Source organism: Solea solea, chromosome 20, assembly GCF_958295425.1.
Source record: "Solea solea chromosome 20, fSolSol10.1, whole genome shotgun sequence".
Lineage (NCBI taxonomy): Eukaryota > Metazoa > Chordata > Actinopteri > Pleuronectiformes > Soleidae > Solea > Solea solea.
In genome coordinates this window covers 2,377,046-2,400,955 of record NC_081153.1, presented here as the reverse complement: position 1 = coordinate 2,400,955, position 23,910 = coordinate 2,377,046, and the positions used below count along the sequence as shown (strand labels likewise).

Sequence of the window (23,910 nt, the reverse complement as noted above, 5' to 3'; positions counted from 1 at the left end):
AGCGTCTGAAATCTGAAATGCCTATAATACAAACTGATGTTAATTCAGCCGCAGTGAGATGATGCATCTCAGTCACATTTCTCAGAAAAATTCCCACAATTTGGACACGAGGACACATGCACCTCAGGGATTGTGTTCATAGTAGAAAATAAAGAGAGGAAAATGGTAATATTTCAAACCTGAGAACAAATTATTGTAAATTTTCTTTGTCATGGAAAATTAGAACGTGGGCAACGAAGAACGTGGTGGATTTGGCAAAAAAAACAACCCAGACATAGACGTATGCTGTAAATCATTCTGTGAGACTATTTGCTTGTTAAAATACTTCTTAATAAAGTTATTTTAAAATCATTTCCTCATTCACCACACAAAGTTTCATGCACTTATTAGATCTTTCAAACGTAAACAAAAGAAAAAAGAATAACTTCCATTTCTCTCTCTTCTTCTGGTGTTTCATAGCCAGTGAAAGGACCATGCTGATGTCATGACGTTTATCTCATCTGCAGTTGGCTGCTGTCGCCCTCATAGAGACGCTTTGTATGTGGGTCCTTTTATCAGCTCAGATACAGGAACTGAGGAATGCATCGTTATTATCTAAAAGGACTTCTTGAAGTCTGAGATTGTGGAGAATTTGGATTCTGGTTCTGGTCAGGGGTTAGGCAAAAGATGTTTATGTTATCTGTGCGTAAGTTAACTTCCCTCAGTGTCAGCATATTCACTTAAAACGAGTACAAATCCAGTTTCAGATTCCCATGAATTCTATTCACAGTCTGGATTTGATTTAAAGGCTTAATTTGTTTTTATTGAACGCTTCATTTATCAATGGTAGCGGAGGTGGTTTTGGGCGGATGACAGTTTTTACATAGTGTCGCACAACGTGAGACCCGATCCAGGAGACTGTCTGGGTCAGATGTGGTTTTTGTGAAGCAAGAAGACCCGGGTTTGGAGGCCCGGTCGGAACGAGGGTCTTTCTGCATGGAGTTTGCGTGTTCTCCCCGTGTGTGCGTGGCTTTTCTCCGGGCTCTCCGGCTTCCTTCCACAGTCCAAATACATGCAGTACAGTGATTAGGTTAATTGGACGCTCTCGATTGACCATAGGTGTGAGAGTGAGAGGGAATGGTTGTTGTGTCCCTGTGATGGACAGGGAAACCGTCCAGGTTGTACCCCGCCTTTTCGCCCTATGTCAACGCGACCCTCCTGTGGAGCATGAAAATGGATGGACATCTGTGGTGAGCATGCAGGACACTGGTTCACACGCTACAGAGATGATCCCGAAAGGCTGACACGGGTCGGGCGAGCAGAACATGTTCCCGGAAATGTTAGACGTTACATGTGCGACAGTTACCTTCAGGGTCACGGTAATGTCCACTGTCATGGAACCACTGGATTCATGTGACATGACAGCATACTTGTATCTCTACCTCTTTTATGGAGGGATTCATTCTGCTATGATTCATGAATATTGGCACAAGCGCTTGAGGTAAAAGAAGAGCCAGGGCACCTTGAGTGAATGTCAACAAGAGAAAAACTAAACAAGGATTTCACCACTGGAATCATTTGAAGACTCGTCATGAGGGAAGACAGTGGGTGACAGATTAAAGATTCCCCATATGAAGGGAAAACGTCAATAACAGCAGCATGGTCCTTTATATCCAAGACAAACTGTTACCCATCATGCATCTGTTCTGCAAACAGACCTAAGAATGATGTCACAAAACCCATGGCACACTCGCTTCAATGACATCCAATGCACATGCTAATATTGGCAACAATAATTTTGGCTTGATGTGTGACAAAACCATCGGAATACATAATTGCTTATAGAAAACAATACCTGATGCTATATTCTCTATCTGCAGTGACGCAATGGAGGAGTATAGAAGGGGACAAGGTTCTTCAAGTTAAGGTGAAACGAGCATTTCCCCCTTTTGAAAAATAGCATTTGTCATGTGTGCATCATTTGGCATGTGACCAAAGTTCATATATTATCAATTCTGTACTGCAAATATATGAATAAGGAAGGTCTCATATATAGTCTGTGTGGTGTTTTTTAAATGGAGCAATCTCTTGAAAAAATAGACATCCATGCTTCATGCTTTGCATCCCGTTGTGTCCACACTTGCCGTCCTGCGCAGTGTTCGTCGTCATCTGTTCCCCAAGAATACTTTATACAGTATATTACATCAAAGGAAACAAAAGAAAGTGCTGAAATAAGATTTGGTAAAGGAGCAGCATTGGAACTGTGTGTGACCTTCTGTATAAAACATGGACCCTCGTTGTCCCATGTGTGTCGGGCTTTAGATGGATTTCCTTCTCCTCATGAGCTGGTGATTATCTGTGAAGCTGTGGAGGCCCGGAGACACCGAGCTGATGGGCGACGGGAAGAAGCTGTTTTTCAAGGTGCTGGGCGAAATCTCCTCGATCCTGTAAGATACTGAGTGAAAGTACTGATTGGGGTGCAGCTGTGAGCTGAAGGAGTTCTGATGGGAAAAGGCACAGCCGAGACCTCCCATCCCTCTCCCGGAACTGCCAAACTCGTGCGAGTGGTAGTGCATACAGGAGCAGACGGACTGCAGGTCGGTCACCTCCGCCCGGTACGGCTCGCGTCGCTGTCGCTCGCGCTGTAACGTCTCGTCCTGGATGTGGATGATCATGCTGTTCCTGTTGCCGGCGAGCGAGGCCCGCTCCTCCGCGTCCCGCCGCTCGTCCTCACTGTTCATAGTCAGAAAGCGGAGCACCACGAGGTTGAGGAAGGCCCCGATGACCGTCAGGCCCACCAGGATGTACATGAAGCTAAAGGCTACATACAGGGGCTTCTTCTGCAGGGCCCGGTTCTTTTGAAGGGCCACAAAGTCCCCGAAGCCTATAGTTGTTAACGTGATGAAGCAGTAATAGTAGGACTGAAAGAAACTCCAGTCCTCGTAGTGGGAAAAGGCCGCGGCGCCAATGCACAGCGTGCCAATGCAGGAGAAGAACCCCACAGTCACCATGTTCTCCATGGACACGTCAGTGATTCTCATGCCGCAGCACTTCTTAATGCGCTTCAGGAGGTACTTGACAAAAGTGTTCATCCTCTCGCCGAGACTTTGAAACATGACGAGGGTCAGAGGGATTCCCAGCACGGCATAAAACATGCAGAAGGCCTTCCCCGCGTCCGTCCCCGGCGCCGCGTGCCCATAGCCTGAGAAGAGAAGACAAAGACACGGTGATTAGTGACGCAGTGGCAGCCGTGTCACTGTCACTCATCAGCATTTGTTTACATGACCAAGCAAGAAATTTCCCCAAGAGTCAGTGTTAGCGCTGCCACAGAAACGGAGCTGCTCATTAATCTGATTTGGGCTCAAAGATTGTGGCGGGGGGGGGGAGGGGGGGGGGGGGATGTCCAATTAGTCAGAAGTTTCCGGTGAGGTAGAACGTTTCAGAGGGAGGAGGGAGGGAGGAGCGAGCGAGGGAGGGAGGGAGGAGGGAGGGAGTGGAAACAAGTCATGGAGGAGCCAGTGGAGCTTTTAGCTTAATTAAACTTTATCTTTAGGCCACAAGCTGCTGACTCACTCACAGACGGGCTTCTGAAAAACCAACCTGTGGGGCCAACAATTGGATTCATGCGCTACGTGAGGTTTAATTTTCTAAAGCAATATAAAAGTATTTCATGGGCTCTTTGCAGCGTATTTATAAAAGGACTTGAGAGGCTGCATAATGAATGAATGAAGCCGCGGCGCTGCTGAATATTCACCGTGCCTCTTATTGATCGTCTCTCCTCCACCACAGCCCATAAATGTGAGTATTAAACATTCAAATTGCAGCCAAGAAACACCCACCATCGGCTGGCATGGTCATCACTTCAACAACTGTCTTCTGGCTTTCTTTCTTTTATTTTACATGTCCTGAGCAAAGTGTTGTGTTGTGTTCTTAAATATTGATTCTGTATTTTCCCATTTGGTTTTTCCACCCACTCACACACACACACACACACACACACACACACACACGTACATCTCATTTACAAACCAGATAACCTGCAAGCTATTTACATGCAGCATGGTATAATGTGTACATATTCACATCAGTGCGAGTAATAATAATAACAACACGTTTAACATGAGGCTCAAAGGTTAGAATGAAATAGATTTATTGATTTTCATCAGTTTGATATTTATTTATTTCTGTTGAATAGTGATGAGGTGCCAGAGACACGTGGTGGAGTATGTTTCTCACATGCTTACAATGACTGTACTGTGTATAACAATGCATGCAGAGGTCCCTGCAACCTGTGTTCTACAGACCGGCCATCAGGGGGCGACTCAAATGCAATGGCTCAAACAGAGAGAGGCCTTCAGCGCTGGCTGATGCTCAGACGTCTGCACATTAAAAATATCTCTCACCAACTATTTCCTCAATGCTTTAAGTCGCCATGGAAAATGTCGTATTTCAGAGTTACTGATGAAGTCTGCTTATTATGGAGATGTGAAGACAGACGGTAAATGCTAATGCTAACACCACACTCATACTGTTTTGATTGAGGAGGCTTGTTGTCATGTATCGTATTCAAATAAACAAGCTCTGATGAACCTGCAGCGTGTGGTTTGTAAATAGTTACTGTTTACTGACGAGCGTCACCCTTCAACACCTAACCCTCAAAATGTCTGTCTGGACTTTTTTTAAATTCATTTAACCATAAAAAGGACCAGAGAATTATCCCGTAACTAGTGCTTTTGCCCATTTTTCCCAGAATAACTTCCAATATCTGGCAGTTATTTACAATTTACTGCATTATAGTGTATTAAATAATGTTTTAATCATTTAAAATGAATGCAAAAAATGCTGCAACAGAATTGTAATTGGAACAATATGAAACATATTTTTACAAATATTGACGTCTACTCAGCTTTCACAAACCGTTAGCACAAACCGTTGCGTAACTACGGTGACGCAGAGTGCGCTTGTGCAAACGTGTCGTCAGCACTTCGCTCGGTGTTCTCTAGACCAACACCCGCCCCCTTTGGCCAGGTTTAGTTGCTCATTGGCCACAAGGTCATTTGAGTGTGACACCCCTGCTGCAGCAACACCTATAAACTGAATTGATCTGTTTCAAAATGTGCAATGTCTTCATATACAGTGCTGAAATGAAGATAGATGCAGAATAAAAAGATTACACAACACTGGGATAATAAGATATGGTGGAGTCTGAAAAACATATCAGGACATGATGATGGGATACCTAAAACATGTAATCAGGAAACATATCACAAGACTATGCTACAAAAAGTCTCCTTTTAAAATACTACTAATGACAAGCAAAAAAAGCAATTAGGAGATTATGGTATAGAACAGAACCTCCGGCTGAAGGGAAGTGGCTGAGATATTTGTAATTGACACATACATTGAGATGACGAGAGATGCTATTTTATGAAAAACGGGAAAAGTGGACTGATTATAGAAGCCAAGAAGAACCCCCAACACTGTAAGTGTTCAAATAATCTCCTAATGAAGAATAAAACATACACAGCTACACAATCGCTTGTCTGTGGTCGTCGTCGTCGGCAGCCAACTGTGCTGATTTAAAAATGAGTTCTTTAAACAAAGGGCAGCAACGAGCTCCTTCATTTACGAGTAAATTAGAATGGCTTCCATCAAAAAATGAAAAAAATAAAAACCTCATTCAAAAATCCTGTAAAAACACCTGTGGGAATGAAGGGTGACGCGCTCTGTGCGGCTAACGCTTCATCACAGCAGCAGATGTGAGAAACCCTGCGTCTCCACATTACTTATTCTAATTCTTGCAGGAGGAAAGAAAATCTTGCTTGTGCAGATCAATTTGGTGCAAAGTAAACATGTGCAGGAAGCAGCAACATGCTTACGGCATCCCATCCCCACGCGTGCAATTACAGTTACCTCTCAGGACAGATTTGCGTTGGACTCAGGCATCTGTCAATTCATTAAAAATTCATTCATATTGATTTTTTTTTCTTCTTTTTTTTGTACTGCTTAAATTTGTTGATGTTGTGGAGTAATGAGGACAAAATGACTGAATCGCGGTGGAGGCTGTGGAGAAGTGACAGCTCACTGGATTTTTCCACATCACGTCGGTTCTTGTGCGACTGTTGCTTTTGTATCAACACGACAGCTAAATGTGAGGTTACAAACTCAATAATGTCTTTATTTCCCAGGCAATGAATACAGGAGTTTCAGGGATTTCGGGAGATGACCTGCACACACATGCAGACCAGATATTAACAAGTGACTAAACCCATCTGAAAGTATTTCCACAAACTTGTTGATGGCGATTGTTAAGCTCTGGTCATTGTTGTTGCTCTGCACCGTGCGATCCGCTTGTCCTCTCATAATGACTCTATTATCTGTCGTCGTCTTGGGAACGGACGTGTTTGCAGAGAACACCGACACGCACAGGTGCATGTGTGCTCATGTGTGCACAGGTGAGTGTGCCGCTGCAGCCACAGACTCTGTACTAACATGTGAAGGGCGTTATAGGCCCAGTTACTCAAATATTACATAACAAGAGACATTTTTTTTAAAATAGGAGGCTGTGTTTTTGGAGGGCAGAACACACGGGACACGTCATACGAGCCTCAAACGGGCGAGATGTGTTTGTACAAACTGCCAGAAGCACAATGTGTGTTTGTAACGCAGACACACACACACACACACGTCCACAATCCACCAACTCATAGGCTGTAAATATGCCCGAGCGCGTAGACGAGGAAGGCATCTTTGAAAACAAAAACCTCCAGTTAAAAAATCATCTACTCCATAAGCTTGGCATTCACACGTGGAACTGAACAGAATCTGCCGACCATCTGCTGAAATATTAGAGCATAAATAATAGAATGAAGTGCTGAATGTGTTCAGAGCAGCTTTTCTGTATCAGTGCACATCTGTGGAGTCACTCTTCAAATGTTTGAGCAAGTGTTCGGTGTGATAACATGTCTACACAAAAGGTGCCTCCTCAGAATACTTTCAGTGCCATTTGGAGTCTGACGTAACACAGAATGTGGCTGAGTTTAGTCATGTCAGCCACTATTTTCTGCCTGTTTTCATGATTCATGCACCAACAACCTCGACTGCATTTACAGACGTGCTCATCAGTGTGTTGGTGTTTCATAGCAGATGGAGGAGACCACGCCTAAGTAACACCTAAGCCTCAAAATGTCCGTCTGGACTTTTTTCTTTTGCTTATTTTAACCTTAAAAAGGAGCAGAAAATAATCCTGTGAGTAAGTAAGTTTACAATTGACTGCATGTTAAAATAGTGTTTTAATAATTCAAAATGAAGCTAAACACTGCACATTTGTGTACTAAATTAGAAGTTTGAAGCAGGATAAAGCATATTTTATTCACAGCTCGCTCCGCTCTGGTGACAAAGACACTGATTCTCTGGCTTCCTACAACAGCGCGAGTGACATTACCGCAACTTCTCAGCGACTTCTCAGCTCTCAGAAACCGATAGCACAAACTGTTAAGTCTGCGACATGCTGGGTGTTAAAGGGTTAAGAAAGGCAAATGATGTTTCTATACATTTATGGAGTTATTTCTGTCTGTTTACGTGTATTTATTGTGAACATTTGTTGCTCCATAACGAAACGTCACTACGAATATTGTTGATATCGTTGAAGGTAATTTCTCTCCATTTCAGGTCATAATTTAGTGAATCACAAAACTCAACGCTGGAACAATTTCTGAACGTTAGACGAGACTGAAGAGTGATTGACAGGTTACGGCACCGCGGAGCCAGGTGTTATTTTGAATCCTCCTGTGCAGTAGTTGGTGCTATGTACCACAAATACTTGTAATCCACCTTACTACAGGAGAAGAAGAATGAACAGCCTTGATGGACGAGTGAAACGGTTGCCTAATGACTCTAACCCCCTGAAATGCCCTTGGCCACCCCAAAGATAAAAGTCTAGCGCCGCCACTGGTGACTAAACACTGAGGGGCGAGGAGGTGAAATCAACATAGAGGGGAAACCTTCAATAACAGAAAATAAAGTTGTCTGAAGTGAGAGAGAATTGTAAGTGAAACCAGTTTAACATGAGTTTGAGACGTTGGTTTATAGTTTTATTGTATGACTTGTTTATTTGTGTTGTATTGACAGTATTTTAATGTATGTTTTATTGTTTGTTCTGAGGTCTTTTAGATCACACATTTTTATAATGTATTTGTTTTATTTATCTCTGATTTGTTTCAGCTGCTGTTGTTTTTTAAAGTGCTTGAAGTGGATTGAAAATAACCCAGTGTAGAGTCTGCAGGGAAAATAAAGGTGATGATAATCACTTCCTGAGCCACATAAAGCACCTGGTTAGTCAGAAAACAGTTAGTTTAGCATGTAAATAGAACATTCATTAAGACCATAATGATTCAAATGTAGGATTTACATGAAAGGACAAACGTGGAAGTGTGTGTTTTCCAAAATGTCATGACATCATCATGGAAAGAATCTGCCTCTATGAAGCATGAATGTCAGAGCTATAATACAACAGCAGTCCATCACATGCACAGAGCAGAGAACACAACATCAACATGAACGTCACGCCGTCCACACACTGATAAAGAAGATCCGCTCACAGGAAACATCTCACCCCACGTGTCTCCCGAAATATCCGCCATCTGACGACGCTTTCCACATTTATGAAAACACACCAAGACAGCGGCCGTGACTCAGACGTTTGTTTGGCTCTGATTCCACTTTACAATGACTTATTTTAAATGTCTGCCGACGCCCACAGAGTGAGCGAGTGAGTGAGTGAGTGAGTGAGTGAGTGAAGGTGAGTCACTGAAAAGTGACAAAGTCAAAGCAGACACAAATGTTATAATCATTATTAGGGGATGAATATTTTATTTGTCTTGAACTGGAAGAAAATGGAATATCTAATGATGAGATGATGTTTTAACCCTTAGAACACAGATGATATACAGAGACTATAAGAATGTGCAATATAGACTTCTTATAGCCTTTTTAAGGATATCCTACAGACAATCTATTTAAACTGTATAAACACACCTGAGCAACAAGTACTTCAAATGTTTAAGACCAGATTCAATTTGTTTTTATTTTTAAATTTTTATAATTTAAATTATAACGTTCATCAGGCAGTCGTATGATTCAAAATTTATTTTGGATTTAATAAAAATAAGAATTCAACAATCCACTCAGGTATTTTCTCCAGAAACATCACAAAAACCCAAAATATCAGCATCATCCGAGCAAAAAGTACGTCAAAGGTTTAAAATCGAATTGAATTTGTGAAATTTGGAAATATGTCAAAGTTTAAAGTTCACTTTATGAACAAAAAGAAAAATGCTCTAATATTGTGACTTCTGCACAATTATTAGAAGAATGCAAAACAAAGTGTACAAACGTTAGCAGAAATAGGTAATCTATATAAACACACCTGAGCAAAAAGTACTCAAAATGTTTTAAATTGGATTGTATGTTTATTGAAAGTTCACTTTATGAACAAAAAGAAAAGGAAAAACTGGCTAATTTTGTGACTACTGCGCAATTATTGCAACTTTATATCACGACTAAAGATGCGACAAATTGAATCATAACTTTGCCTCAACATTTTTTAAAGCCTGAATATGTGAACTATAAACACACACACACGCCCAGGACGTCCATATAAGGAGTTGCTTATTATTCTCACGGGTGCACCTGTGGCACAGATCACATCTGTTAACTAACAAGGACCCATCAATCCATCACTTTTATTTTATGAATTTAAAAAAACATTTCAGCACTGTAAAGACATCATTTAGTTGATAGAATATGTCTTTGTTTTCATTTCTTTATATAAATATATCTAAAAATAAAGACGTTTCATCCATTATTCATGGCACTATCAAGGTAGTTCCTGATTAGTGCCGACACACAGCTCTACAAGTGTCGAGCGGTTGCTTAAAGCGGCGCCTTTTGCCTGTTTGATCCTCGGGGTTAATCTGCCGTGTATGGCTTCAGGTGCTTCAGCTGCGGCATTAATAACTACAGGCTGTGGCATTTTAATGAAGGTCAAGAAGAGCAGGGAGCGGCGAGGTGAGAACACCTCATTCAAGGACTCTGCACCGTGTCTGCACCGTGTCTGCACCGAGTCTGCACCGTGTCTGCTGCGCGTCTGAGAGGTGAAAACACCATGGTTACCTTCTCATGGACAGGGAAACCTTTCACTTATACAGTGTTTGAATCACAATAAAACGTGAAACTCCACATGAAGAAAGAAGCAATTCCCCCGTTATTAGAGACGTGTGCTGTGCTCAGTGTCCTGCAGCTGAGAGAAGCACATTTACATTTTGAATGTTTTGTCCAATGTTGTTAGTCGGACGACTCAGCGCGGGAGAATCTCACCGAGTAAAAATCATCCAACAATTATATGAATGCATTTCTGTTGAGACAGACTCAAAAAAAGGACTCATCATTTCAGATTTTCTATTTATTTGGGGCAATAGGATGATCCTGAAAGTCTTAAAGTGTTAGCATCTATAACTCTGCACAGAATTCTGCTCGTCCACAAATGTAGAGTCATATTATTTATGTCTTTGATCAGATTCGTGTTTTTATCCTTAAGAGACGTTCACGTGAAGGGAATAATCCTCAACAGCTCAAGGTCCACTTTTATTCAACTCAATCGTTTTCATATTTGGAATAAAAATGATTCCTCTACAAAATGCTATAAAGAATGTTTCAAAGATTGTTTAATCTTGTTAACGTATATTTTAATTTCATTGTAATCTCTTACCCATAGAGAAATGTATTATAGTTATTTTTGTGTGTGTGTATTCTTCAAATAAGCTCATTGGAGGTTTGCTTCGTGTTCTTTAGTTTTGGGTCTTCTTCAACACAGCACCAGGTCTATTATGTAACGTGAATGACCAGGAAAATAAACAATAAACAAACAAAGCACAGCATGTATTGATGCTCCGGTGCAGCTGGATGTAAACGACACTGACACAGAGACGAGCGCGGCTGAAACCTCAGCTAACTGAACTCATATTTACACGTTTGACTCTCAGGATGAAGCTCTCAAAGTCACGGCGACGACCTGCACCGACAGTTCTGACTGAACAAACAGGAAGCGGTCACTGGGTTTGAAGACGAGTGGACCCCGGCACAGTCAGGTCCTGCCTGGAATTTCAAACCCCTCATGTGTTCCGTTTACTCTGGAGAGCACACGTTTTTTCCCTCTTCACAGCAGATGAAGTAGAAAGTGTGAGAGAGAAACTGAGCTGCCTGAACATAGAAGATGGTAATCCTCAGTATAGCCTGTGGAAGCTGGATGCTGAGGCTCCACAGAGAACACTGGAGAAATACAGTCTAATCCATCTCAGGAGGAAGTCCTACTTTATATTCTTATACTGTGATACAGGCTGCTCTTATTATTAGTGAGCTCACTCTCTCTGGTGAATCTGAGCAGCAAATAAAAAGCCCCGAAAGCCGAGAACAGAAGCTGGAACACTCGCACGTCCCTGAGATTTAGTGACAAACAGAATGCACAGCGCAGGGGAAGCAATCACCAAGTGTGGTAATGAGAGGAGAGAAGACGACGCTGGGATGGCACAGTGAATATCAGTCATCGCAGCTAAAGAGCAAAAAGTTACACCTGACGAGCATCGGCGCCACCGTGAGCACCACAAGTGACACAGGTGTAGACGTGGTCAGGATGATGAAGATGAAACTGAGCAACACAAGAGGAAAGAAGAGCGGGTTTCAGGGACTTTGTTTACAGAACACGGTCCAAAGAAAGAAAGAAAACACAGAATGAGAATGAGTTTCAAATGAATAGAGAGGCAACAGTAATTAAACTAAATGAGTATTACTTTTAAACAAAGTCTGCAGAAGACGATCACTGAATGCACAATTTGTCAAATCTTAAAGCACACGGGCAACAAAGGGCTGCCACTCCTGACACGTTACCCTGTGTCCTGTGTCTCTAATAAAGTGGCTGACACAAACAAAACCCGGTAAGAATATGCAGGCCTTCTCCAGTCACACAATCACCATTAGAACACAAAAAAACAGTCCTTTAAAAGCTGCAATAGAAAACGTCTTTATGATGTCACAACTGAGTGCACAGGGTAACGAGGATCGACAAACACACACACACACACACACACACACACACAGTGTCTGTTAAAGGTTGAAAACCTTGGAAATCTTGGTGTGAAAAGGCCAAGGGACAGAAACTGTTGCTGAGAGCGTGAACGTGAACATCAAGACCTCATTGACACAGGAACACGTTCATTATCAAAAAAACACACAAAGTCTGAAACTGCTTTAACAAAGAGGAAGTCACACATTAAGTTTGCACTGAAACCTAAAGACAGTCCAAGTTTTTGGAAAGAGACCGTCTAGACCAGGACTACCAGAAAATCTCCTGCAGCCAGTGAGGACACATTCAAAATATAATAAATATAATATAACAATTAAAATAGTGTGGTCATAGCTGTCCTTCGCACGCCTCAAAGTGCATAAAAAGCTGTGACTGTTCTCAGATGAACTGAAAGTGCATTAAAATCAGAAAGGTGCAAAATATTAGCATTTGTTCGTCTTTGAAATGAGATAAATGTGACGTCATAAATACGACCCACAAACATCTCACAGATGTAGGAGTCTGTGAGGGACCGTGGAAAGTGTTTCTCAGTGTTTTCTGGTGGAACCACAGGTTGGGCCACTGTGAAGTCGGTTCTGATCCGCCTGTGAGTAGTCTGGCTCTGGACTGTTCCACGACAGAGCCACAGTCTCCCGTCGAGATGACATGTTTCTTCTCACGGTGCTTTGAAGACACAGAGAGTGTAGGAGCAGTGGGCAGCGACTGAGCAGCGTCTGAGGGCGGGACACCAACCGGCAACCATCCGTTCACAAGCCAAGTTCCCGTTCCACTTGGCCACGGGCTGTGCTTCACTAACCTGTCTGCAGTCCAGATCTGGCTCCTTGTTTTTGTTTATATTGTTTTGACAGTAAGAATCTTACTGCAGTGAAGTCCCAGTTTATCAGTAAATACTGCATTAGTGTTTGTGACTGTGGTAGTGGAGAGATTTACTCACAACAACACAACAACACTGACGCAGGCTCCGCTCTCACACTGAAGTTCTCATTCTTGTTGTGATTGAAGGATGTGACCCCGCTGCTTCCCCCAAGTGAGTAATATCAAAAAAAAATATTTGCTCCAAACACAATTCAGTGGAGAACGCGGATGCAAAGCATTGACTGAATTATTTATAATTCTGCTCTTGTGTTGTGTAGTTTGCTGCTCTCCTCGCTCACAGTGACTCAGCCGAGCTGCTGCAAACGCCAAAAACACAGTGCTGTGCTTCAGGTCATTAAAACTGACTCAGCAACACACTCAGACACATGCCAAGGATCAGGTGAGATTAGAGGAGGGTCTCTGGGCAAAAGGGATTCCTTTTTCATCCTGAAACAGGCGGATTATTGTAACATCACTCCGTGTACGAGCTGCGATACGGATGGTTTCAGATTTTAAAAAGGTCCAGTGATCGATATAAAGTATCTGACATTTACATTTAAAAGCATTTAAGCGTTTAACAGACTAACTTCTGCTAGGACAGAAGATGCTCTTGGAAGACAGACCATGTTCTGGTCGTGCTCGGCAGCGTGGAACGTCACGCCCACACGACGAAGGGTAACATAAGCCTTTGGGAGGGCATTTAGGTGGGAGCCACTGACGTAATCTGATGTATTTTTCACATAATGAGTAGAGTAATGGATTACAATTGCAAAAACAGAAAGTAATTAGATTACAGTTACTTTCCCGCACGCAGACTGCGTTACTAAACCGTGATTCTGTTTGTTAGACTGTCTCATGGACGATCACGTGTGAACGACATCAGTGGTAAACAACAGACACGTCGTCTGTCCATCAACAGAAGATAACATGGACCGCGGGAGAGAGCGGGAGAGAGCGGGACCACGCAGCGTTTAACGTTTACCCAAGTACCGACGTTACTTGGAGTCTGACTCAAAGTAACGTCGGTTAAAATTAAAAGATTTCATATGATGAATATACAGAAAAAATAGAATTGGGCTGAAAGGTCTATTGCTATCGAGTATTCAGCTTGTGCATCATGTTTTTGAAAAGTAACTAATTATTTTTGAAAATAAGTCATCAGTAAAGTAACTGGATTACTTTCTTGGAGAAGTAATCAGTAACTAATTACTATTTCCAAGTAACTCAACCAACACTGGAGTGAGCAGAGCCATGAAGCACTTTGTGGGCTCTAGCATCAGTGATTTGAGTTTGATGCGGCGGCTAAAGGAAGCTAGTGGAGCTCAATGACCAGAGCATGTTTCACAGCACAGGTCAGGAGGCCTGTTCCCAGGGCGGGAGAAGACCAGAGCCTGCACGAGGACCTGGGTCGCCTGTTGAGTCAGGTACGGTCCTGATTCTTCTTATATTAAATAGTGTAAAGCAACAGAGGTCACATGATCTGTAAACGTCAACCGGTCTTGCTATGTTGGAAGGAGCCAGAGAGAGGGAGTGGATGTTCACGCAGATGTTCATGCAGATGTTCATGCAGATGTTATGATGTAGCGTTGGCTTGGCTGGGAAGACCTGCTCTGTCCTGAAGTCCTGCTCTGATTATTCCTCTGTTTAACTTTCACACTCTCACACACAAACACACACACACACAGTTGCACAAAGGAGATTTACCCTTCGCCTGAAAACTACTAATCAAGAGTGAGTCACCCACACCTTATCAGATAGTCATTGTAGCACCTCCTGTTAGCAGCACAAACCTGCAAGGGAGCAATTCCAGTGATAACATTTATAATAAAACACACACACACACACACACACACACACGAGGGATCTAAGCATTGACAAAGGTGACTCACGCTTCTGCAGCCTCCAAGGCAAAAAAATCATTATTTCTTATTTCATTTGAAAAGATGCTTTGCTAATTTTCACTACAGTTCTCTGCGGAGTGTCAGACGATCTACAGCGGACACGTGAGCATCACAGCGGGCCAACAATAGCAAAGAATCCGACTGGGGGAATTACTCAGAGAAGAAGAAGGAAAAAAAAAAAGCCATTTGTTTTGTGATGTATGAATTAATGAGTGAAACCTGAATTCACCCTCGGGGAGCTGAACCCACATGAGGCACACAGTGTGAGCTCTTTCCAACAATGACATTTTCTTGCGGCACTTTTGTGCTCTATATTAGTCCTCGTGACAATTAAAGCCTCACTGAGTGACGACAAAAGGCTGTGTCATCAGGCTCATTTAAATATATATATATAGATATATATATATATATATATATATATATTCATATATATATATATAATAAAAAGACAAATTACAAACAATCAAGTCTGGTAAAAGGTAAAAGATTAAAATGTTGCTACCGTGTGCTGCTGAGCATCCAAATGAAAATGAAGTCAAAAGTGTGGTCTAAACTCTGGTCTTCATTAACTTGGAGCATAAAGATATGAAGAACAGTATGATACAATTAACATTCTATTGTCACATCTAACAGTTTATTTCAAAGGTTCAGAAACGGCAAAACACCTTTATATTCACCAGATTAATGGTGGACCAGACAAAAATGTAAGGTTCAGGAAGAGTATTAGGGCCACATGTAACAAGAAATACAAATTCAGATTTGAATCTCAGAATTTTAACTTTAATCTCAGAATTCAGATTTTTTTCAAATTCGGACTTTAATCTCAGAATTCTAACTTTAATCTCAGTATTCAGATTGTTTTCAAGTTCGGACTTTAATCTTAGTATTCTGACCTTTTTCAAATTCAGATCTTAATCTCAAAATTTTGACTTTTTTCACAGAATTCTGACTTTTTTCACAGAATTCTGACTTTTTTCACAGAATTCTGCCTTTTTTTGTAATTTTTCCTCAGAATTTGAAATTAAATCTCCGAATTCTGACTTTACGAATTCTGACTTTAATCTCAGAATCCATGCGGTTTTATTATTTATTTATTTATTTCTTAGATGTGGCACTAACACTCTTCCGTACAATGCAACACTCACCTTAATAGATCTTGATCTTTATCTAGTTTCATGTTTCTTGACCAAAACGTTCCCAGATGTCAGTAACAAACACGATGTTAACATCATGATGTAAGAATGCGCTTCACTGACGATCAACATCCCTCAGTTTACAGCAAACACACATAGAGCAGCTTCTTAAATGAATAATTAGCAGAGATTAGTTGGACAGAAGCAATTAAAAAGAGACAGCTTCCCTCCAGAAATAGATACTCAAGACTTTGGGCTTATTTCACAAATAGGTAGTCAAGGAAATGTCGATGGGCTGTCAATAACCAAGAGGATAGTAATTAGTGCCGTGAAGGGAGGCTTACTCAGTCTTAGCTGACAATTATGAGACGGCTTCATCACAAGGAACGAGGTTCTTCTACACCACCCTGCTCCACACACAGTGTGCGCCTGATTGAACAGATTGTGAGTCCTTTTTGTGGTCACAGGGAAACAGGTGCATTAATAACCTCTAAATTGATGTAAATCAGAAAGAGATGTTTGTATCGTGTGTGTTTTCTGAATGAGTCTGTGAGGAGAGAATGAAGGCGGTCAAGGGATGAGGACGGTTACTGACATGTTCAAATATGTCAAACATGTTGTTTTCTCTGCTGTGGGTGAGACACACGCTCGTCGTTATTTTATGACTTAATGTTTGACGATTGTTCACGCTGGAGATGAATAATACTTCTTCTCCACAGCAGTGGGCTTGTTTCTCTCCCTCTCTCTCTCTCTTACTTCCGCTCTGCTAATTGAGACACAAAGCTCTCTCCATTTGCTCCAGGCAGCAGTTGTCGTGTCATGTTCTATCAGCTGTGTGTGTGTGTGTGTGTGGGGTGATAAGTGTCATTAACATCAAAGCTTCATCAACATGAAGAATTCTTCACAGTGAGGACATCTCAGTCCTCAGCAGTAGCTTCTTCATGTCCGCCCGGCACCGACAGAGCTCTAAACTGTCCCAGGTGTCACTCTGTACACCCCCCCGTCCCCCCCCCACGTCAAGCTTCATTTAATGAAGCTCATTGCCCGGCATAGGGGGAAAAAGAAATACTACCAGCGACTGCTGCTAAGCAACAGGCTCTCTCACACAGTTCCAACTGAAATCACCTCCCCAGAGAAAGTGACACCACTTGGCCTGGTGTGTCCTGCTCCTTCTCCACCAGCAGACACTGAGAGGGACACATTTCTGTCTCCAGTACGATCGTCTCACACCGATGGAGACGTTTGTGCTGCGGCAGGTTTCACTAACGGTCCGTGCTACAATATACAATTATACATTATCATTATAATCAGATCTACATGCAAACCTCTGCAGCATGTTTGCATGATGATAAATCTGCTGAACAATGAAAGGAAAGTATTTGCAGTTTGATTGTGTTATAAATCACCACAGAGCAACATGATTTCTGATGCCACGTTGAGATGTTTAAAGCTCCTTTTCCACCTCTGGTCCCAGCTCGCCTCGCCTCGCCTCGCCTCGCCTCGGCACGGCACGGCACGGTTGGGGTTGGTTTTCCACTACAAATAACACCTACTCAATGTGGGCGGAGTCATGACCACACGGCTGCATGAAACTGCTGTGTCTTTGTTTTAAACGCGACACTTGTAAAGCAGTTGTTTTCAGTGTCACTGAATCATTAGAATCAGAACTTCCTCCATGATTGTGATGAGCAGTGCTGTCACTAAATACACCAGACTCCTCTGTTAAATACTGAGATTTTAGACATTTGCCTGGTCATTGTTGGAGATTAACCCACGTTTTTTAGGATTGTTAAGTCTTTTTGACCCATCTGCAGTTCGGCATTGTTCGGCTTTGATTCTTGTGTCAGACGTCTCCACCTGTGACCTGGTACCTGGTACTATGCTAGTGGAAATGCAACTTAACCGTGCCGTGCTGAGGCGAGTTGAGCCAGTGGAAACGCACCATATGAGACACCTTGAATTCAGCATGTATGAATGTATTTTGTTTGAAGCATAGAACAATGTAGACGAGAACTGTCCAACTTAAATGACCCTAGCGGCTAATGAGTGTGTATTCTTAGTCAAGAGGAGGCCGATCCAGAGAAGAAAAGTGGGGAATATCCCAGTTAAGATATTCATGATGATGTTTTTATGTCGGTTTTTCCTAATTTCAAATATCAAATTTCAATTTAATTATTAATACACTATTTTAACACGCAGTAAATTGTAAATAACTACCAGATATTGAAAGTTATTCTGTAAAAATGGGCAAAAGCACTCACAGGACACTTCCTGGACCTTCCATGTTTTCCTTTTCCTCCACGTGTGGCCCACGGGCCACCAGTTTGACACCAGTGATCTAGACAGTAGTCACAATTACACAAATAATATAAAATAATAAGAATAATAATGAAATACTTGGACCTGGATGTAAAGCAAGTCGTTCTTGTCCTGCTGCTTTATTGTTTTAGTCTATTCTCCGGTCACCGTGTGCAGCGCCTCACTGGATTTTGTTTCCCAGCCTCCAGGAGTCCCCAATTTAGTATCAGAGACACAAACTCATGGATCAAAAAAAAAAGAAATCGCTGGCGGACCACACACTGTGCTCGAGCCGCCAACGCTGATTTCATGCTGCTGTTCTGTGGCAATAACTCATGCAGGAGACCACACACACACACACACACACACACACACACTCCCACTCCCACTCCCTTGTACAGATGGAACAGAGTGGTTGTGATAAGACCGTGTGGGTGTGCTTTACAGCGCCGCCATGATTGTAGCTGTGGTCATTTCTGTACCGTCTGATAAATCCCATTAAATAACACTAATAATACATTGATGTGACGGGAGTAAAGAGTCAAAATGAGCCCGACGTGTGATTCTATACGAACACGACGAGATGGAGTGTTCGTATAGAATCCGTCTTGTGCCTGAGCTGCAGGGTGGAACACGCAGCCTGGTACCAAATCATGCTGACTCACAGGCTCGGCCTGGATCAAAAGCATGCAGCCATGAGCCAGAAAAGCCTGTAGTGCCCACTCGATTCCCCGAGTGGGAACAGGGAAATATGTTATTTTACCTGCGTCTTGCGTTCCAGCTAATGCCACTTGGAGCTGAAGCCGGAAAAAAAATAAAAAAATAACCCACGTGGAGAGAGCAGAGTCATCTGACCGAGGACTTTGTTGCCCACTGCTTCCAAACATACTGTGATGCTGCACACATAGATCATGAAGAGGGCTGAGAGTCTTTGTATCGGACTGTGAGCTCATCACACAACCTGACAAACTCACAGAGGTGGAAAGTAATCAATTACTTTTACTCACGGTAATTACAATTACTCATGGTAATTGAGTAGGTTTTTGTTGTGTACTTTGTGTACTAAGGCCACACAGTGGTATAGTGGTTAGCACTCTCGCCTTGTAGCGAGAAGACCCGGGTTCGAGCCCCGGTTGGAACGAGGGCCTTTCTGCATGGAGTTTGCATGTTCTCCCGTGTGTGCGTGGGTTCTCTCCGGGTTCTCCGGCTTCCTCCCACAGTCCAAAAACATGCAATGTGGGGATAGGTAAATTGAACACTCTAAATTGACCATAGGAGTGAGTGTGAGAGTGAAAGGTTGTTTGTCTCTATCTGTGTGTGGCCCTGCGATGGACTGGCGAACTGTCCAGGGTGTACCCCGCCTATCGCCCGATGTAGCTGAGATTGGCACAGCACCCCCGTGACCCTCTGGTGGAGGATAAAGCGGTAGATGATGACTGACTGACTTTGTGTACTAATTTGTAATTTTACTTTTACTGAAGTATTTTTTTTGGAAGTTACTGTACTGAACTTTCAATCTGAAATCTGTCTCTGAGTCAGAAAATTTTTTGGCCTGAATTTAGAAAAATAAAAAGTTAAATTCACGCAGCGGAAACGTAAGCAGTGAACGATGAAGAATTGTTGCCCCCTATGACTGAATATAGTGATAATATAAAACAACAAGTGGCACAGAAATATAATAACAATCAGAATGAGAATACTTTATTAATCCTGGATAAACCTGCAGTGGTCTTGAAGTATTCTGTTGATTTGGTGTTTGCTTGCGTTCCATCACAGAACAGCATTTCATGCATATTCCTCAGATGTGATGCTAAGTTTGTGGTCTCTCCCAGATTACATTCATTTTCTTACGGCAAATCCAACACAGCCAAAATGCTCCCAAACAGCCGTCATAACGAGTTTCTGCTTACATTTTTAATGTTTCTAATTCTACTCAAGTACAAGTATCACTATTTAGTCTTTGTAAAAATAGGATTGATATAAAGAAATAGGTTTTTGCCTCCGTCTGCACCTCCTGCAACATTCTACCTTCATTTTCTTCAATCTCTGCCAGAAACAACGCCCGAGCCCCCCCCCCACCACCACCACCACCCTCACCTCCTACTACAAAGAGACTCCGGTTCATCAAGCAGCAGCTCACCAACAAAACTCTCCACTCACGCTGGCCCACTTGAGCCTGGATGAGCCTGGATGAGCCCACTGAGCGCCGGGCTTCGTCTGAGCTGGAGTGGAACAGACTCCGTCTCACTCCTCTGAGAAACTCCTGCTCGTGAGAACAAGCCTCAGACATTTATCTTTCTCTCTGCACTCAGATGAGGAGACACAAAAATACATACATACATAAAATACTGTCAAACAAAAAACAGGAAAACACAGTAAAAAGAATGGAATAAGAACCCTATTGTAACTAAAAGCCCGATTAAAAAGAAAGGTTTTTAAAAATGAGAACATGAGTGTGTAGGCAGCGAAGGTCTTCACATGTGACCTGAGATGTAAGGAGGAGTCTGACCGTGCAACACTCTCAACGTTAGGGTCAAGATTTTAAAATGAAAATGGTGAAGGGAGGATAAAACACAGCTTACCCTTAAAATCTAGAGCATCACTTTTAAACATAAATAAATGCAGATGAGAGAAAACGAGTGTTTCTCAGTATAGCAGCGGTGTTTGGATCTCGTGTTGCCCTTCCACGACGTGCACACAGGGGATTATTTTAGTTTTAAGCCACGACTGACATGCAGACACTGTGCTGGTAAATCACCATGTCAGTAAACAGGCTGGATAATGACGGAAATAAAACACAGAAAGTGCACTGAGAAAGTTTCAGAAGTGAATTCTTCTGCTCAGAGACGTCGGCAGTTTGACGGGAAAAATACAATCCTTGCTGCCGCCCGCCTCTGCACTGCTGCACTGCTGCACTGCTGACAGAGCCGAGTGTACAAATAATGCTCCATCCTTTCTGTTTCTGGAGCTGTTCAAATCAAAGCCCTACACTGTTAAATACTGTCTTATCTTAATGATGTCGCGTGAAAATGACGGTGTCTCATGCAGCATCTCCACATTTCTGTGACAGCCGAGACTGAGGATTGCTCCTTTCACAGACACTGGAGCTTCTTTATTTTTGGGGGCTAATAATATCTCCTGTCATTTGCTCTGCCAGGATAAAGCTACAGGCACCAACTGTGCCGTGTGTGTGTGTGTGTGCACAGTTTACCCTCTGAGCAGAGGAAACAGACTAGCCCTGACTCCCACTGAGCGCGTCAGCACCACAGGAACACACTCCCATCGATCTGTGTTGGAGACCTCCCATCAAACTCCCGGCACGACGCTCGGGCAAAGTGGAAAGAATCTAAAACGGCTACAAAGTGCGACTCGGGTCAACGACGCCTCAAATGGTTTGTCGATAGGTGGAAGCGACTGTTGTTGTTGTTGTTGTTTAAGAATCAAAAGGTGAGCATGCATTCATCAAACATCAGTGCAGATTACAGCACGCTGCCAAACACCCTCTTCCCTCTTTAACAGCAATTCTTCTACCGCTTTATACACACACACACACACACAACCATTCTCTCTCACACCTACAGTCAATTTAGTGTGTCCAGATTACCTAATCCCCTAATCTGCATCTGTCTCTGCATCGGGTTTTTGTTGCTGTGAAGGCCTGAGTGCTAACCGCTCCATGTAAAAGGAATTCCATTCCATTTATTTCTTGTTCAGCTGATGATAAAAACAAACATCCACTTTTCCACCTACAGCTGTAGCCGTGTATCTGACGTCGTGTCTGCAGTAAAAGAGCAGCGACAGTGTCAGCGTCAGCGTCAGCGTCAGCACTCAGACGAACATCAGGCATAAAACATGTTATTGTTGGGATTCAGTCGACTGCGACAGCTCATAAAAGTGTCTCTAAAAGAGTCAAACTTTTATTCCACATTAAAAAACATTTGCAGGGTTCACGAGAAAGCATGTGACGCACTGTAGCTGACTTAGATGAACACATGAACACATAAACACATGAACACAGGGTTGATTTTGGGATCACGAGCATCACTTTTACAGCATGTTTACAGCAGAAGCCTGTAGGCCAGTCCTGGACGAGGCTTGTTGAGGAAACACAGATCCTTCCTGTGTTGGACTAAGTAACATGTGTTTATCTCACATTTACATACAGGATGACCATGTTAGATAATCTGTCTGTGAGCGAGACACGTTCACTCTTCACTACGTCTGTGGTCCATCTCCATCTCTATGAGGGTTCAAATGGTCCACCTTCATCCCATTCAGTGTGTGCACCACAGCGCCACCCACTGGACCATTAGCAGTCAAAGCAACACACGCCACAGCATCAAACTCAAATAATATTTAAAGAGAAGTGTGTGAAAACCTGGAGAAGATCCTCCGTCTTCAGCAGGGAACACAACATCACCGTCATAATTCACTTCACTGATAAACTGTGGCTTTGAGAAAATAAATCACACCTCGTGTCGTTTTGTCAGGAATAAAAAGCCTGAAATTGACAGTTTGTTCTTGTGAGAATGAGATTTAGCAGAATAAGACGTATGATCACAGTTAATGGTGACTGTGATAATAATAATTAAAAACAATAAACATGAAACATGGAAGCAAATACAAGATCAATCACTGAAAACCACAATCATCACAGACAATCCAGAACCAACACAATGAAGGGTGACACTGACTAAAGGGCGGGGCATGTCACCTGAAAAGGCGGGAAAACAGACAACGACCGGGGAGTTGATGATCAAAACAGGAAGTGTCAAAATAAAACAGAAACAAAAATAAAACTCCAACCAAATCAGGAAAATAAATCAAAGTCGGACGATGAATAAAGTTCTTAGAACTTAGAAAAGTTTTTTTTCTTTTCTACGACAATAAAATAACTACTATTTTGATAAGATTTGACTGACAGTTTGAATTAGAGCTGGATCTTCTCCTGGACTTCATGACTTCGTTTATGATTCTTCACATTTTCTGTCCAGTCATGGTAGACGATGACCAATCTCTGGCCCGCTCACAAAGAGTCTCACAACTACACAACTGCACACACGTCACTTTTGTTGGACTCACTGCAACACAACCTAAACAAAGTCTAATGAAACCTGTGACAGCAGCAGCTGAGAGTGTGAGAGGTGAAGAGGTTCAGACAAGAATGTCCCACAACATGCAGGAAACACAACCATCAACTCCTTATTCAACACAACCACTTCACTACTTTTCACTTAAAACCACAAATGTCAACATCTGCTTGTCATCGTCACCAAAGTCTGTGAACTGTCCAAAAATCCTCATATTTCACATCCAGAATCTGCACTTTTCCCTTCAGAGACACTTTAGACACTTTTCAATAACACATCTCAGCTCTTAATAAACAAACTGCTCTGTTCTTATTGGTTTTAGGTTTCTACGTTATTTGTTATCTCGTTTATTTATTGTTTTGTTTTTTGTGAAATTCTGACGTTTTTATTGAAATTATTTATTGATTATAATCCTGAAATTTTAATACACTGTTGCAGCAATTGAGGACACATTTCCCTCTGGAACAATAAAGTTTATTTTTGAATCTTGAATGTTTGTTAGGGTTGAAAGAAGA

General features: G+C 42.3%; 1 protein-coding gene across 1 annotated transcript in view; it reads right to left on the bottom strand.

Moving 5' to 3' along the window:
* Positions 1-1,928: 1,928 nt before the first annotated feature.
* The window catches only part of kcnk9 (potassium channel, subfamily K, member 9), a 32,893-nt gene continuing 10,911 nt past the window's right edge, over positions 1,929-23,910 (bottom strand). Inside the window, exon 2 of the mRNA XM_058618325.1 lies at positions 1,929-3,181. Coding sequence (XP_058474308.1) covers positions 2,298-3,181 — 884 coding nt within the window. The 3' untranslated portion in view covers positions 1,929-2,297. The remainder of the gene's footprint in view (positions 3,182-23,910) is intronic.